This window comes from Chiroxiphia lanceolata, chromosome 5 (genome assembly GCF_009829145.1).
Source record: "Chiroxiphia lanceolata isolate bChiLan1 chromosome 5, bChiLan1.pri, whole genome shotgun sequence".
NCBI lineage: Eukaryota > Metazoa > Chordata > Aves > Passeriformes > Pipridae > Chiroxiphia > Chiroxiphia lanceolata.
In genome coordinates, this window is record NC_045641.1 from 66,930,569 (window position 1) to 66,946,939 (window position 16,371).

Consider the following 16,371-nt stretch of genomic DNA (forward strand, 5'->3'; position numbering starts at 1 on the left):
AATTACTTCAAATTTTCACCAGTATGTCCAAAGAGAATTTAGCCCAAATATTTTCTTTTTTTTTTTTTAATCTATTCAACTGAAAGAAATGGAGCCGCAACAATTTAGGTTTTTTAATCCAAAGTGGATTATACAAACAACATTTTCATCAAAGACTTTTTACAACAAGCCTAGCATTACTGGTTTTATCTTATTATTAAGGTAAGCATTCTTCAAAGAACTGTATGATTGGAATCTCTTCCTGATACACAGTGACATGCTATTTGCTGGCTGCAGTGAGAAGAGTCAAAATGAAAACGAAAATACAAACAGGCTTTTTTTAAACCTTGTCTTTATTGATTTAGACTTCAGAGCTACAGCCAAAAACAGTGCATCTGTAGAAAATTATCACACATTCTATCAATACAGCATCATCACATGTTTAGAATTGTAAGCACTTGACAAATTGCAAAGGGAACATCCAATCTAGTATTCAGCAATGGAAGGCATGAACAGGGAATACAGGGAGAAAGATTTTTTTTCCTCCTAAAAGAAACATTTCTGAAAAGCTTCTTTTAAAAGAAAAGAATTCCAGTCACCACAGAAGACGCATATTAGCTCAGTCAGGACACCACCACACACCGCTAGAAACTCTGTGTGGAATGTCAAACCCACACAGCAGCCAAGACTCTGCTACAGGAGCAGCACTGTCTTCAGCACTTTGAATGCCATCGAGATGGTCATTGCATAGCCAACTGCCCAAGAAAAACCTCTGCTAGGCTGGGGAAGAGGGATCAAGTATGCAAAAGTGTGAAGGATCCTCGCCCCAGTGAAGATCCTGAAATGCAGCAAGGCCGTGGACAGCTCAGGGCCACTAAGGGCATACAGCAGTCCAATGCCAACAAATGGGACAATGTTTTCAAGGTCATTCAGGTGGTTTCTGGAGAAAGAAGAAAAGTTTTTTACAGTGTTACATTCTGTTGAATAAACCACTTCAAGCCTCATTATTTTTTCAGCATCTTCAGAGCACGCTACTGTTCAGGCCCTAACACAACTCTGCTTCCTCTGCAGTGGGGACTCTATCCAGCTGCTGAAATGATTTTGGCTTGTTCACCTGACATCACTCTGGTCTCTCTTGCTTCTCACCTCCTGTATGAAAGGTCTTAAGTTTTCTCCCTGGATCTTGGGGATATTAGAGACTTACATGAGGTATATGAGTGCACCTGGGTGTGCAAGAATGCAAAGTCAGGGAAGAACAGAGACAGCTGTTATTTTCTTGTAGCCTCCCTCAACAGAACATCAATTGATGGATGGATGACTGTGACTAGAACTACTGGACTTCATGGCCCAGTGGTCTATTCCAATCCTACAAACTCTGTGTTCTCTGTAAAGAAAATATGAAACATCCTACATATAAACCATTCTATCAAATCTCCATGAAGTTCAATCATCTTTAAGGTTATTTTTGAACATCTAACAGGTGTGACAGTTACGCTTTTCGCTCATTTTCTTCACTCTAAGCATTAAAATAGCTGAAAAAATGTTTGAAATTTTGAAACCATAACATAATTTACTAAAAATGTGTTGAGACTGAACTCCATATCTTGAAGTATTCTTTCACACCCCTTCCTAAACCTTCCTATCTTACTTCACTTCTTTAGATAAATTGTACTTTCAGCCAAATTTACTGATTGAAACAATCTCTAAGCCTTACTAATTATGTCATATTTCAGAGCCAACTGGAATCAGAACACGGCTCTGTCTTACAGCTGCCTTTTAAATCTATTTATCATTACAAGGAAACGTAGCCCTCCAGCTTTTTAATTCTTGTTCCCCCAAAAAGTACTCTGAAGAAAGTAATCTTTTTCCTACACCTATAAACAGAACACATTCCAGTCACTTATACAGCAGAGAAACCATTCTAAATCTATGCAGCATTATCTGTTGCCAAGAAGCTTGCAAAATACAGTACACTCCCATTAAGAACCACTGCTGAGAGGAAAATATGGATACTTCAACACCAGTGGAGTAACTAGAACCAAGCTGACTTACTAGGTCTGGGGATGTATGAAAAACTCTGCAAAACAGAAACACAGGATTTGATAATACAGTGTTTTAAAAATCTAATCTCTGTAAATGACTGAGGAAGTTGTCATTTTTCTAATATAACAATCTGAGTTAAATGGGCATCTGGTCATAAAGTTAGTCTCAACTTAGCTGGACTTTTAGAATTTACAAATAGGAAGAGATTACTCCTCACCAAAAAGTTTCCATTTTTATGTAACATCCAGCAAATTAAGCAACAACTTCCTGAACTATTCAGGGGCAGAAAAGGAAAGAGCAGAGCATCTTTACAGCACACTGTGATTAGACTCTTAGAGATTTTAATCTGTAAGAGACATACAGAAACATATTTCATGAAACCACAGTGATCACTTGCAAGGATGCAGTTCTTAAATCAGAGCTGGTACATACTTTCAAGATCTTCCCTACTGGTTGTTTAAATGAGAAGAGTTCATTCACATTCAAGTTTTTGCTACAAAAATAAACTTAGCTTCATTAAGGAATTATCATATGGAAAGCACTCCATTTCCTTGTTAGCACAGGTGTATCAAACAGCATCTCAAAAGTTGAGATTTTGGCAACAGAAAATTTTGCCATCAGCTGAATACAATTAAATAAGCTGCAATATTTAACACACTGAAATACAGTTTACATTCTGCCACGGATTTTACAAAAGAAAATACATAAAATGCAGGTTGCACATTGCCATCCTACTGAGAGCAGAAGGCTGGTCAACCCTCCTGTACTCCTGAGTGAGCGACCTCGATTCAATCTGCCAGAAAGAGCACAGGCTCTGACTCCCACTCTGTACAATCTGCCAGATTAAAGCTCTCATTACAACTCTGGAGTTCCATGGCTTTAACATAATTTTACTTCTCTTTCCCCTGTTATTTCCTTTACACATTTGGAAAAAATGTAACTATTCCAACTGGTGTTCAAATCAGACAGAAGGCCAATTTACCCTGAATGGACACTGCTTCATATTAAATCAATTTATGGTCATATTTTACAATCTTCTCACCCCTTCCCCCATGCATACAGGACACTACTCAAGAGTTAGTTATTATAACCAGACAATGGCTTATCAATTTTAGTATGCACGTTGACCATTTGAATGTGGAATGGTTTGTTCATTTAAACTAATTAATGTATTAGATTACGACACAAAGCAACACAAAAAATCCACAGGCTTGCCAGAGAGAACAAAGTGAAATTAATTCCTTGGTTTAGTATTATTCTGCTACTTAAAATAACTTGTAAAGACTCCTCTGCAATACCTGCGTACACGTTCGACATCTGCATCAGTCCTCAGGTATTTCTTAGCATCGTCACCTTTTCCAAACGATGCTGTATCTTCTGGGTTCCCAACTGCCTGTTTCAAACAGAAGCACACAAGAGACATTAAAAGCCAAAATGTTTTATCCAGTCAAGGCAGCTTGCTATAAAGGCCACTCTTTTAACCAGTGCCTCCATAGCCTCACATAACTTACCTCAGGTTAAATGCATATGAATAACATAACATTCACTACTGCATTATTGCTTTCTTAAGCACAGCCTGCATGTAGCTTGCATGCTGGCAAATTAATACAATGCAATTTATGCATGTAGATAAAGCCTTCTTGTAATATGGGACAAGCCTGAAGTAATGCCAGTGGGCTGAAGGAATGTAGGCACCTGGAAGGGAGAAGGTCTGTACTATCCAAGTCTGTTTTCCACCATTCCTGACAAATTATCTGAAAGCCCTTTCGGATGCCTTCCTTCTTCAGAAGTTTATACAGCAATAGCATCCAACAATCTTACTCCCAACCTCATTTACGAGCAAGTAAGTTTCTCCCTTTCCTCTTAGGTACAATTTCTTCCACTTATATGACCCATTATTATCCCCAAATACTGCAAAACACTACTTCAAAACAACATTTAATCCAGGTAGTGCAGACTACAGTAGATCTCTCCTTGCTGATACATGTAGTTCTGCAGGCTGTCCAGGCTATGCAGATGTAAGTCAAGAAAATCTTTTAATTTTAGGAGAGCTACATGATTGCTTTCTAGGGTGGCCTTGATCCCTGCCTGTGAAATATCCTCAGCCTCAAAATATTAACAGTATCAGCAACATTTTACCCTCTCTTTCTCCACTAACTGCTTTCCTCCTTTTTTTCTAAGCATTTTAAAGACTTTTTTATATCAAATAGAAAACTATTAGTACTAATTTTTCTGGTTGTAATATTACTGTCATAAAAAACCAAAAATTCCAAATTAATGAAGGTCCTGTTGTAACCTGCACCCACATGGATCATAACACAATATGAGCATTAATACAGGACTCCACTGGATCCACATATAGGTCCACTACAGCTGATGTGCAAAAGGAAGCAAGGTTATGACACAAACATATGGCTCCTATTTTGACCATACAGGACAGGCTTTGTGCTCTACTGAATCTTCACCTGCACCAAAGACCTTAAGAGCCATTAGAAACCAGTAGCAGCTCAAATGTTGTGCTTTTAGTAACTCATGAACAACAGAGCAGTTCAAGCTGGGTTTTTTTGCAACCAGCAAGAACAAAAAAAGCAGCATTTCAGTAAAAGGACTGCAACAAAATCCTTGAAGCACACACCATATTGCAGAAGCAGATCTCACAAGAACATGAGGCAAACTCAGGGCTCTTTCAGCCCAGGAGCAAGTGTTTCCAACAGTGACCATGAGCAGATGCCTAGAGAAGATCAGGAACAGGGAAAACACAACACAATGCTTCCCATAAGCACTCTATTCCAAGACACATTATCTTCTGCAATATTTAGTAAAGCTCAGTGGATGTTTCATGTTCTTATCTAACCTACACAACAATCTATGTAAATTTTCAGCCTGTCTCTCATGCTAGAAACAATTTCAGGTTTTTTAGATAACAACCTACCTGCAATGGGAAAGTTAAAACAATTAGGGACCATAGGAAGCTTTAGAATTACTGGATTAAAGGGTTATAGTTGCATAAAAATCTACCCCCTCTTCTGACCCCAGTAGTTGGTTATTCATGTAATATGGCTCCATATCACACTTTATTTGCTTTATAAATTGGGTACCCTGGACAGGAGCTTTCTGTAGAAGACAGAGGAAATTACAGACATGAAAAACTTTTATTTAAAAATAACAAATATTTTACAAGGGTAGGGTTAGTCAAATACAGGCATAAGATACAGTCTCATAATTATCTCAAAATTAGTTTAAAGATATTATCCATTTGAGATCAACAGGACAGCAGCATGCCAAACTCAGAATATCTTAAGAAGAAGGAGGAGGAAGAAAATGAATAGCAGCAGTTTTGAAAGCTGAAAAGAAACACGTGTTATTTCTGTATTTCAATACAAATTTCAATTTATTCTACCAGACAGTATTCCCAAATTCCTACCTTTCTTGTCATCCTGTAGTATACTGTTATAAGACTCAGCAGCATCATTTTCAGAAGAACAATAGCTGCGTAAGTGGCATAAGCCCTGAAGACTTCATTGTCAGCTAACTGGGTCAATTTAGCCATTTCTCCACTTCTCACAGACGACCTTTAGAAAACATCAAAGTTAGGCTAACATCATTGCAATCCAAAGTTCTGATGACAACATCCTCAGAATAGCCTTGTTTTTCAGCATCACAGCAATGGCACCACAATTTTGCCCACTGTGGAAAAAGTTTCTTTTCAAACAATTTTTCCTCTGTTTATTTTCACAATGGCCAGAATATAAAACTTTAGGACTATTTAATATGTTGCTTCCATTACAACTGCTTAGTAAACTGTCAAAGTACAAACCACCAGAATATCTAATGTAATTGCAGAAACAACATTTAAGTCACAGAAATTAGTACAAATTTGAAATAACACAAGGAGTTAGAATAATTTTACATCAATTCATTCTAACTAGTGAATTTCCTTAAGCAGCACCAGGATAGAGTGTGTGACAATACCATGAATTCTACAGTATGTGAAGAGGAAAATTAGTATTGCCTAACTTTTTTTTTTTTAATGTCACAATTATAATTGCACTTCAGCTTTCAAACTAACCAATATCTTCCTACCCAACAATAACTTGTAATCAAACTGAGTTAAACATGCATTTTGCTCCTTTGAGACCCTGTTCTTAAAAATTGCTTTTAGCATGATTCACGGGCAAAGATTAAGTTGTAATGACAAAAAGGAGAGAACTATTTCTGCTTTTATCATGGGAGGTTTAAGCTAATGAAGTCTCTTTCCAATGAGACCATACCAAACCCACGATCCTATGGAAGCAGTACCTTTTATTAACACCATAAAGTTAAGAAGTGATGAGGAGCACATAAAAAGAAAAGCATGTCTCCTTGCATATTAATTTTTTCCTCTGCACAGAACAAGGCTTTTGCCTCACCAAGTGCTTTAACCATGCATTCAGTGACTAGGAATCCATAAAACTAGTATGTCTTAGAGACGAAAATAAACGAACTTTTTGTTATAATTAAGTTCTTTCCTGTGATATAATTTTAACAATAGGAATAAAAAGGTTAATATTAACTTGATTACAGTTCTAACAATCGCTCACATTGCTTTTAGCACAGTCACTGACAGCTACTGCCAAACAAGGGCAACTAGATGAGCAGAGAGCACTAGAAGACTTGCTCTAAAGGCACATCCTGGGTGAGAAAGTGGGCAAGAGGGAAGTAGGCAGCAGTTTGCTCAGAGAAAACAAATCTAGCCTTGCCAGGACCTGTCTACTGTGCTAATGGGATTTTGCTCCCTCTTTCATCCTTTCTACAACAGCGCTTGGGTCACCGGGCCTATCACAGGGTCTAGGGACGATGGGAAACACAGTGTAACTCTCTCTTCTCACGTTACAGCACAGTTCACGAGATAAACCCTGACAGAAACTGTATCTTTTAACTTATCTCAGCAGAAAGCGCACACAGTTTCACACAACAAAAGGAAAGTAAATCCATGGCGCCAGAGCGTTTTTCATTACTGGATGTTAAAGCTATGCTGAAAAGACATCCCAAAATGATGCAAGGCCATGAGAAACTGTCCACCAGCGTCTCTGAACTACACCCCATCCACCCATTTTCCCTGGCTGCAGGGCTGGCCTCTCCGAGCGCCCGCAACGCCTTCGATACGAAACGAAAGCAAACCGGAGAACTCGTGATTTCAACACGCGAGCAGAAGGGCAAAAAAAAAATAAATAAACGCCACGTTCTAAAACAGCGCGGGGCTTTACGCCGAGATATGCTCGGCAAGATTACAAACGGCTGGGTAGTAATAATAATAATAATAACAATAATTATAATAATAGCAGCGCTCTGCAAAACACGTGTCTGCAGGGTCGGAAGGGCGCAGATCCCGCCGAGCGCGTCCCGCGGGCAGCGACAGGAGCGCGTTGTTTTGTGCGTGTTTAAAAACGCGGCCTCTCCAAGCGCTCCAGCTCCAGGCTCCGCTTCCAAAGGAGCCCCGGCCCCGCAGGGAGATGCCCCCACCACACCAGGGATCCCCAAGGACAGCCCGGCCCCGCGCCCCCCCCGCTTCCCGCACCCCCGGCGGGGTCGCTCCCGGATGGCGCCGATGGGAGAAGCGGCCCCGGGAGCCGCCCCCGCGCAGCGCCCACACACCTCGCCCGTCCCGAGGAGATCTGACCCCGCTACTCCCGCCGCTCCCGCCCGACCTCTGCCTCCCACCGCCCCGGTCCGGCCCCGCCTCGCCCCGCCGGGCACGGGGGCGGGTCCCGATCCCAATCCCAATCCCGGCCGCCTTCGCCGCTGCCCCCTCCCCGCAGCCGCCGGTGGTCAAAGGGCAGATCGTCCCCTCGAACAGTACCTGGGGGAGAGAGAAGTAAAAACCGCGAAAAGCAAGCAAGGACAAGCTCTCCTGTCCGAACACCCTTGGGTTTAGAGACGGGGGGAAGCCAAACAACTGTGGCCCAGCCGGGCGTGGGTGGTGACACGCCACGTGCAGAGATTGTGCAAACTCCTAAACTTGCCTAAAAACTCTGTGAAACACCTAAAATAATCAGCACTTCGGCCCCTGCATTGCTCTGGTGGGTCTGACCTCTTACCAAAGGAAAAATATGTAAAAATGCTTGCGTTGCCAAGCTGTCAGTGCTGTTCCACTTGCACCATGTTGCTGTGCAAGGTGTGACGGAAAATAAAGGAACTTCACAGCTGGCCACAAACTTTGCCTACCGGTGTGCTAGAATGTCCTGACAGGAGAAACCCTGGTGTCTGAACTTCCCTCTGCTTCTTCAGAATGCTGTTATGTTTTTTATGTTGTTCCCACTCCACTCCTCCTCATAACTGGAGCAATGCTTGTGACTAAGCAGCTCATGATAAACTGGGCTGAAGAAGATAGAGATACATGTACTCAGGTGTCCAATAAAGATTTCAGAAGTAATCCTAAAGATGTGCATAGAGGCAGAAGGGGAGACAATTTCTAAACCTGTATCATTATGAAAAAAACCTAGGCTTAGGTGCATGTCTTCAGCATTCATTGGTGTTACTTCTGTGCTTCACGTTCTGTTAAATACCTGCGTGACTCTTCTTATAAATTACAAAACACAACAAAAACTTGTTTGAGCAGGAACTGTAGTATCAGATCTGATTTTAGAAGTTGGGTAGAAGTTGGGTTCAACAGCCTTTGTTCTCACTAATGACACAGCAGATAGTATTTCTGCTGAAGTCAACAAAACAATTCACATGAGCATGGGTCCATCCCAGGGAGCAGATTTCCATTTCAAACAACATGGAAGCATTTCTGCAGCTCATAACTTAATCCAAGACAGGAATTGTATCTTCGTAAATTTTTTTACAACACCTAGCACATATCACAGTCAAATGGTGTGATTAATGCTACTGAAAGAAAACTATAATTATCTTCTATTACCACCTTTTTGTTTGTTTGACATTCTAATCCATATCCAAAGTCAGTTTAAAAAGCAGGTAAACCTACTGAGTTAACAGTTAAACTAAATACACATTATTATACCTGAGAAGAAAAGCTGGTAATTGATTTATACACAGTTCTCAGAACTACACCTGGAAACACTGGGAAACCAGGAGAAAGGTTATTTTCATTAGTTGTAGGTAGCATATAAAAAGAAGCAGAAACGTAGCTAGAAATTCTACAAATTCCATGCTTTTCTTTGGATTTCACATTCCAGTTTTACAGATTTTAGAAATTCAGATAGATTTATGTGACTTTAAAAAACACTTCTGAAACTGGGAAAGCTGCTATACTCTCAGTCTTTGAATTTTGAGGCCAACATCTTGTTAATTTTTTCCTACTCTCTTTGAATTCACCCAATTCTGAAACCAAGATTACTTGAAGACCCTGAACCACTTAAAAGGTTCAGGTTCCTAGCCTCTTCAAGGAAAGAGTCTCAGAAGAGTGCAAAGTGGGCCCATAGTCAGTAAAGCAGAAATTAACTTGTGCTCAAGGTCTATTTGCTTCTCAAGGTTCAGTAGCAGCATAAAGTGCCTGTAGAACATTTGAAAACTGCTGTGATCTAAGTGAGGTTGGATACATAACTGGTGATAGTTGCTCCTGAGGGGCCCATTCTTGCAGTCCTTATTCATGTGAATTGTCCCTTGGATATTAATGGGATTACTCTTGTAAATCAGGGATGCCATATCAGCCCAATGCCCAGGGTTATACTGATCATGAGGGGCTTGATCTTGCAAACCTCGTTCATGTGAGCAACCCTTTTTCATGACAATTTTCCCATCGACTTGAAGAACTATCCATATAGCCAGAGACAGTAGAATCAGGACATGAGTTTAGGGTCAGCATAAAAGTAGGAATAAAAGAGTTTTTCATTTAACCTCCAGCAAGGAATAGATACTCCCCAAGAAGGCCAGATAAGTGCAATCATTCTATTTTAACTGCAGGGAGGGCAAGGGAGAGGTATATATTGATCAGCCTTGTTCCATCCTGTCTCCTTCCCTGGCTCCATTTATTCACCATAATTAGAGTGGTAAAGAAGGCACCTACAGTGCATTTTCACCATACCTCAAGGTTTTGCTCACCATCCCCTTGTTAATATAAATTAGTACTTTCTTCAAGTAAAATTGGCAAATGCTTTGCAGAGAAAAAACAAATCATGAACTCTAATATTCAGTCCATGTTTTATCTCAAAATCTGAAGTACTGTTTAGATACCAAATTGAATGTTTAGTATAACGGGCCAGAGTCAGTTTTTGTGCTACTCCATTAAAACCTACACGTTCTGGTTTGGGAGAACTTTCACTATATCAAGTGTTGACACCTGTGTAATTTCGCTGTGATTCACGCACTTCTGCTTCAGAAGATCTCAAGCTGCTGCCTGGTTTCTCTGGGGAACTGCTTCAAAAACAGCAAGAAAGGATCTTTTTCTTCAGTCGGGAACACTCTCTGCTGGGTATAGCTCAGCGACGGCTTCTCCGGCGTAAGCTGCCTTTTGGTTGAGCTTCTAACTCCAAAAGAGCAGTGTTCATCCATCCACCCCTTTTATTCGTGCCACTGTTAAGAGGACAACAGTTCTCAGTATCGCAATTTGGCATTTTTTTTTCAGAGTTCCAGATGCTCGTTTGTGAGACAGAAACAATAGCTTATGATTTAAGTGACCATTCACGGGGAGTGGTGACCAACAAGCAGTGAGAGAAAAGGATACAATCTCCACAAAACACAGGAGTGGTCATATCTGCTGATTATATACCCAGTTATACATAATTTATACATTATGCAGAAACCCCACAAAGCTCATTTACTGGCCATTTAAAGAGACAAAAAGTAAGGTTTTCATTAGTCTTCCAGATCAAAAGTCAAGTGCAGACATATCACAAGCAGTACTCCAACACAGGAAAATTATCTGTTGCCCTACCAGCTTGATGTCCCAGCTGAGGAACAACTCAGAAAGAGATTGGCATGCACACAGGCAGACCTCTTCAGTAGGTCTGTATATCAGCACATCATGGACCATTTTTTGCCTTGATTCCACTTTCACTTCATATGAACAGGTATTGCTTCTGAAAACAAGTCTGCAGCATAGAACCACCTTTGCAGCTGACAGTAATGCATGTGCAGTAAGGTCTTTAAAGCCCCTTGCTGAACTGAAGGGAAAACCTTCACTCAGTTTTGTGACTCAAGTGTTTTTATTAGGAAATCAGGATATTATTACCATTAAAGGGCATGAGAGAGCTGATATCACTATAATGCTCAGATGTGCCCGTAAAACAGATTTTGCAAACACCATGGTAAGTTACTTTTACACTAATCCAATGAGAAGAGTTATTTTTTGAGCATTATTACATACAGCTCATAGAACAAAATCTGATCCTTTAAAATAACACTGAAGTAGCAGAAGGAGAAAGTATTCACTATTAAAGCAGAATGCTTTTCAAGTTTCACTTCACAGATTGAACAAAGTATCGGGAGCAAAATGGTTTTTGAGATGTTGAGGTTTTGATCATTAATATAGGATAATATAATGATATAGGAGTCCAGTAGGTTTTACTTGTACTACTGCTCTGCTCTAGAAGCACAAGGAAATTATATAGCTGAAGACCAAACTGGAAGATTTCTTGCCACAGTGCCTCTTCAAATGCACACAGAAGACTTACAATCACTTGGAGTGAAGCTACTGAGAAGACAGAGATAATAACAGGCATCTAGGAAGTGGTTGCTGAGTTATCTCTGCAGACAAGAGATAACAGACAGACCTGGTATGTCTGTAGACAAATATGTAAAGTTATAAAGCTGTTTTCTGAAGTTCTCCCAAAACATACAGTGAGCTTTTATACTCAAGTAGATGTAGGTATTATGTAAGGCAGAGAAAGCCAGGCCCTGTGGACTGAAGCAAGCTCATTTTTCTCTGAGGATACTAAGCTGCTCTATGACCTTTGGTCACTGTTAATCTTAACTGGATTCATATCACAGTTGAATGTCCACAGGCTAAATGGTCCTGGCACACATTATTAGTCATTCAAATTAGAGTTTCTTAACACTTTGTATATATATATGTCACTGATGGCATGTGAACCATGTTAACTAATGGAGCAGCTTCTACCTGGCAGCTTAGTGATGATTATAAGAGCTGAAGGGGCAGGGAAGAAAAGGGGTACTCCTGCCTAGGTGGTTATTTTTGAGGAGTAACCATCTGAAAGAATGAACTTAAGTGTTCCCTGTAAGCAAGATATTGATCAGTAGTAATCACCTGTCCTGGCAACAGGCAAGTATCACTGATCTGATGGTAGGACCGTGCGTGGGATTCAGTAGAAGGACTGCATCAGAGGATGTGGGGAGAGGAAACAGGCCCCCCAGCTTCTGGAAGCCTGTTTTCATCCTACAGGAAATGCAGGCAGGAGATTTCTGCCTTTGACAATTCAGCTGTCTCCAACTCAGAGAGTGAAAGAAGTTGTGTAATGAATGCAGAGTATATTCTGCTAAGTGAGGAAAGGGTGCCCAGAGTGTGTCTGTCTGGGAGTTACATCTGTGTGTGAGTTGTTCTTATGTAAGGGTTAGGAGGCAGACCGTGTACTCAGTGTGAGGCAAACATAATTGTTTAAAAAAAATCAATTATCTGCAATTATAGGGCCTACTCAAACAGTACCTTTGTAGTATGCACAGCTTCCCCAGGTAGCAAAGCTATTTTTATTAGTTATCTCCCTTCCTCCAACTCTCTATACAGAGCCAAGTTTAGAGTCAGCAAAATTACTTGGAACCAGCACATTTTATCCCCAACAGGCCAACCAACCACAATTAAACTGCATTACCATACTTTAGGCTTTAAAGGGGTTCCTTTACTGCAGTGTATAAAAGGCCATAATGAGTGACAGAAAGGGAAAGGAGAAGACAAACATTTCAAGTGTAACGGGTTAAAGTCTTCCTCGATGTATGTCCATTGACTTCAGCTGGCCAGGGCTGAATACAGACAATTCAATATGAGCAGCTTTTGCTTAGTCAGCAAGGAAAGAAACAATTTAAGGTCCAGAGCCTTCCCTGTGCTCTTTCTGTCTTCCTGAATCTTCACTTAGTTGCAGTAGCTCTCTCCTAACTGGAATGACACTCTGCAGGGTTGGCTGTGGGATATTTTCTGCTGCGGTGCAAGATTATTCCTTGTGGTTTTATGGTGCAGTAGTAGACTTTAATAGTCACCCGAGACAATTATTCAGATACTGTATTGTGCAATAAGATTGCTTTTGAACAGCTGCAGAAATAGTTAGCAGAGACTTGCTCCCTAAAGCCCTGGGATGGGAAATAAAAACAAACAAACCACAAACCACAGCAGCAAGGCAAAAGTCTGCATCTTACTACATCATTTAGCTTGTAGAAAAAGGAGTTGTGTAACTTATTTAAAAATTAATTGGGACAGGGACCATTTTTCATTTTGTGGTCCATATAACGCCCAGTAATAATGAGCTACAAGTACATACTCAGTCACTACTCAAACACAAATCCTCTTTGGGCAGAGTTGTGACCCAGTATATGGTGCTTTGCCAGGCAATTCTCGTTAAAAAGATAAAGAGCTGAGAAGATAGGGATGCAATTATTCTCTCCAGTAGTGATGTTGTTCTTTGGTACAATCCCATTTACAAAGAACATCACAAAATCATACATTCCTCTGCTAAATATGGGCAATTTTCTTTCTCATAGCTTCAGTGTTGCCATTCTGAGGAGTGCTATGCCTTAACAAAAATACCATTTCATTTTATTTCATGTCCAAGCCATGATAACCAGTGTTTCTGTAACACTTTGTTGCAACTAATTAATTTGCTTGCCATTGCAATTATAACTAGTCTTGGTGAAAATCTTTTGGCTGATATAACACATTGTGGCTTAGCTTGATGCTCTCTGTTGGTTTAAGTCTCACCATACAAAGGGATATTCAGCTGCACTGCCTATTTAGCTTGAGTAAAGAGTGCTCATAAACACATAAAATTTTATGGAATCTACTCATCAAATCTTGCCTCCGGGTCAGGACTCAGGAGGATCTGACAGTACAGCAGGGGAGACTCTGCTGTAGTTCAGACTCTGAGAAGGCTCCCTGTTGGCTTTTTTCTTTATCTGGGCAGTTGGTGGGGGCTCAATAGGCTCTGCTAACCCACTCCTCTGCTGTATCATAACCACGTTTCTCTTAAGACACACTTTGAGCATTTCCTCACCATTTTCTCCCAGAATGACTGTGCAGGCAAAATCAAGCTGGGACAATGTTTCGTACTAAATACAGTGCATGATATGTTGGGAATTTAGTGGCTGAAAGACTGCTTTTTCACTTTTTACTGATGTTGCTTCAGTGAAGTTGCTCTTGATTTACAGCTGGATCAGCAAAATCAGAATCAGACCCTTGCTGCTCATTTCTGTGGGAGCAGTTCTGGGCCTAACGTGCTCTTGTGCTCATTATATATCTCAGTACCAAGTCTCTCAGCTTTGATTCATAGAGTTCTCTTTAATTTGGTACATGCAGGCTTCCAGACTAGATCACATAGCAGCAGGATAACAATCCTCAGGAGAGCATTTCAGTTTGAGAAATTCATGAAGAGGGTGACTTTGCTGCTTACCTTCAATGACACTTGTGGAATAGGAAAGAGAAGAGTGAATGAAATGGAATTGCCAGCCTGTTTCAAAATGTATGCTCTATTATACAGAGGATGACAAATAGCACCCTCAATAACATAATTCTGGTAGCTGTGCAAGTTTTTGTTGTGTTGTTGTTTTTTCCGCACTGTAATCTGTCTTTTCACATTTAGACCAGGCTTTCCTTACCTGTGCACGCTGCACATGGGAGCTCTGAAATACTCCACTGTGCCCTTTAGCAGAGCAGGGATCCACAGGCCTTGCCTGGGGTGAAGGCAAGCAGGAGGAACAGAGCCTTTTTCTGCTGTGCAGCGGGGAAAGACCTTGAATTCACCTCTTCTCCCCTCCCATCTCCAGCACTCTGACCAGGAGTGTTGAATTCAGAGTGGGAGAGGAGTCATCACAGTGTGAGATGGTACAGATCTGGGGCAGGTCAATTCCTTATGGAGCAAAACCTGCTGCTTTTCCAAGCCATGAAAAATCATATATGTGGCTCCTTACATGGGAGGGATAGCAAAGCAGTAATCTTGCCTTCTTTCAGCAGGAATGAGCCCCTTTCATATTAGTGAAGGCATTTTATGATATATTTGGGTGTATTGAAGCGGAGGGGAAAATGTGTCCTTGACAGTAGCTATAGTGAATCATCAGTATGTGTATACATGTGTAGAATGAGTGTAGGAGCTGGCAGCAAGAGGGAATGAGAAAGTGTTCCTAAAAAAAAATAATCATCTTGCCTCTTTGAGAACTTCAGGATTTTGCCCCTTTCCATGGATGATTGGCTTCCTACCCTGGTGGCTACACCAAGGCTACTGGGAATTGAGCCCTTGCTGCTTTTCACCCCATCCTAATTTCCACAGTGAAAGGCAGTATTGGCGTCTGATGGTAGCACTGTCTTTGTACAAGAAAATTTACTTTCTTTTGAAGCTCAGTAAGGGATTTTCATGGCCTCGCGTGCTGATGAGATTGGAGAAATGTGGTTGACTCTATCCAAAAAAGAGAGGAAAACAAAGGTACCTGACATCTACCTCCTAGTCCATGTCCTGTTGCCCTGGAAAACATGCTCAAGGGCTTCATAAATGTCTCTGTTTGCAGTAGCTTTTGATCTTTCAAACTGTGATATGAGGTCTGCCAAAGACAGAATCACAGAGTACTCTGAGTTGGAAGGGACCCACAAGGACCATCAAGTCCAACTCATAAGTGAATGGCCCATATGGGAATCAATCCAACAACCTTGGCATTCTTAGTATCATGCTCTAACCAACTGAGCTAATCTCGGGGTCAAGCCATGTCCTTCCTTGCACTGAAACTCGCTGTTCCTCCTAGGCGAGACTACAGGACTTCCCCTTAACTTCATAACATGTATTTAATTAACTTTTAACAGAGTTCTGTGACTATCCCTGCTTTAGGGTTGTAGTTTTTTACCATCCCTTTATTTTTTTTTCAGCTATTATTACTGCACTGCATGGTGCACTCAGACACTTCATTGCCTTCCCAGTCTACAGCAGTCAAAGCAAACTGCTGTTCAGCAGCATAAGTGAACCCCCTTATCCACCCTGCATAACCTTCTAAGACAAGGGCAGATTCAGCCCCATATTCTTAGATTATATATATGTTCACCATCTCTCTTAGTTCACATTTTCTTTACATTTTTAGTGATGTTACTTCATTAGGTCATTTAATTCTGAATTTTCAGGTTCACCATCTCATTTTCAGCCTCTAAGAAACCTCTCTGAAATTGTGCCCACTCTACTTTTGAAGCCAGTTCAGGGACTCTTATCAGGC

The 16,371-nt window shown here is 40.8% G+C and overlaps 1 protein-coding gene across 2 annotated transcripts; it reads right to left on the reverse strand.

Moving 5' to 3' along the window:
- Positions 1-314: 314 nt before the first annotated feature.
- On the reverse strand, positions 315-7,881 carry MGST1 (microsomal glutathione S-transferase 1). Of its 2 annotated transcripts, none has more exons than XM_032689198.1 (4): positions 7,657-7,720; positions 5,447-5,596; positions 3,321-3,415; positions 315-919 (listed from the first exon to the last, which is right to left on the reverse strand). In XM_032689198.1, exons 2-4 carry the CDS (start codon positions 5,570-5,572, stop codon positions 673-675), a joined length of 468 nt encoding a protein of 155 aa, XP_032545089.1. In that variant the 5' UTR covers positions 5,573-5,596; positions 7,657-7,720; the 3' UTR covers positions 315-672. The 2 variants fall into 2 exon arrangements, with proteins under 2 accessions (XP_032545089.1, XP_032545091.1); XM_032689200.1 differs by lacking the exon at positions 7,657-7,720 and adding an exon at positions 7,862-7,881 and having other exon boundaries at positions 323-919; positions 5,447-5,594.
- Positions 7,882-16,371: the final 8,490 nt, after the last annotated feature.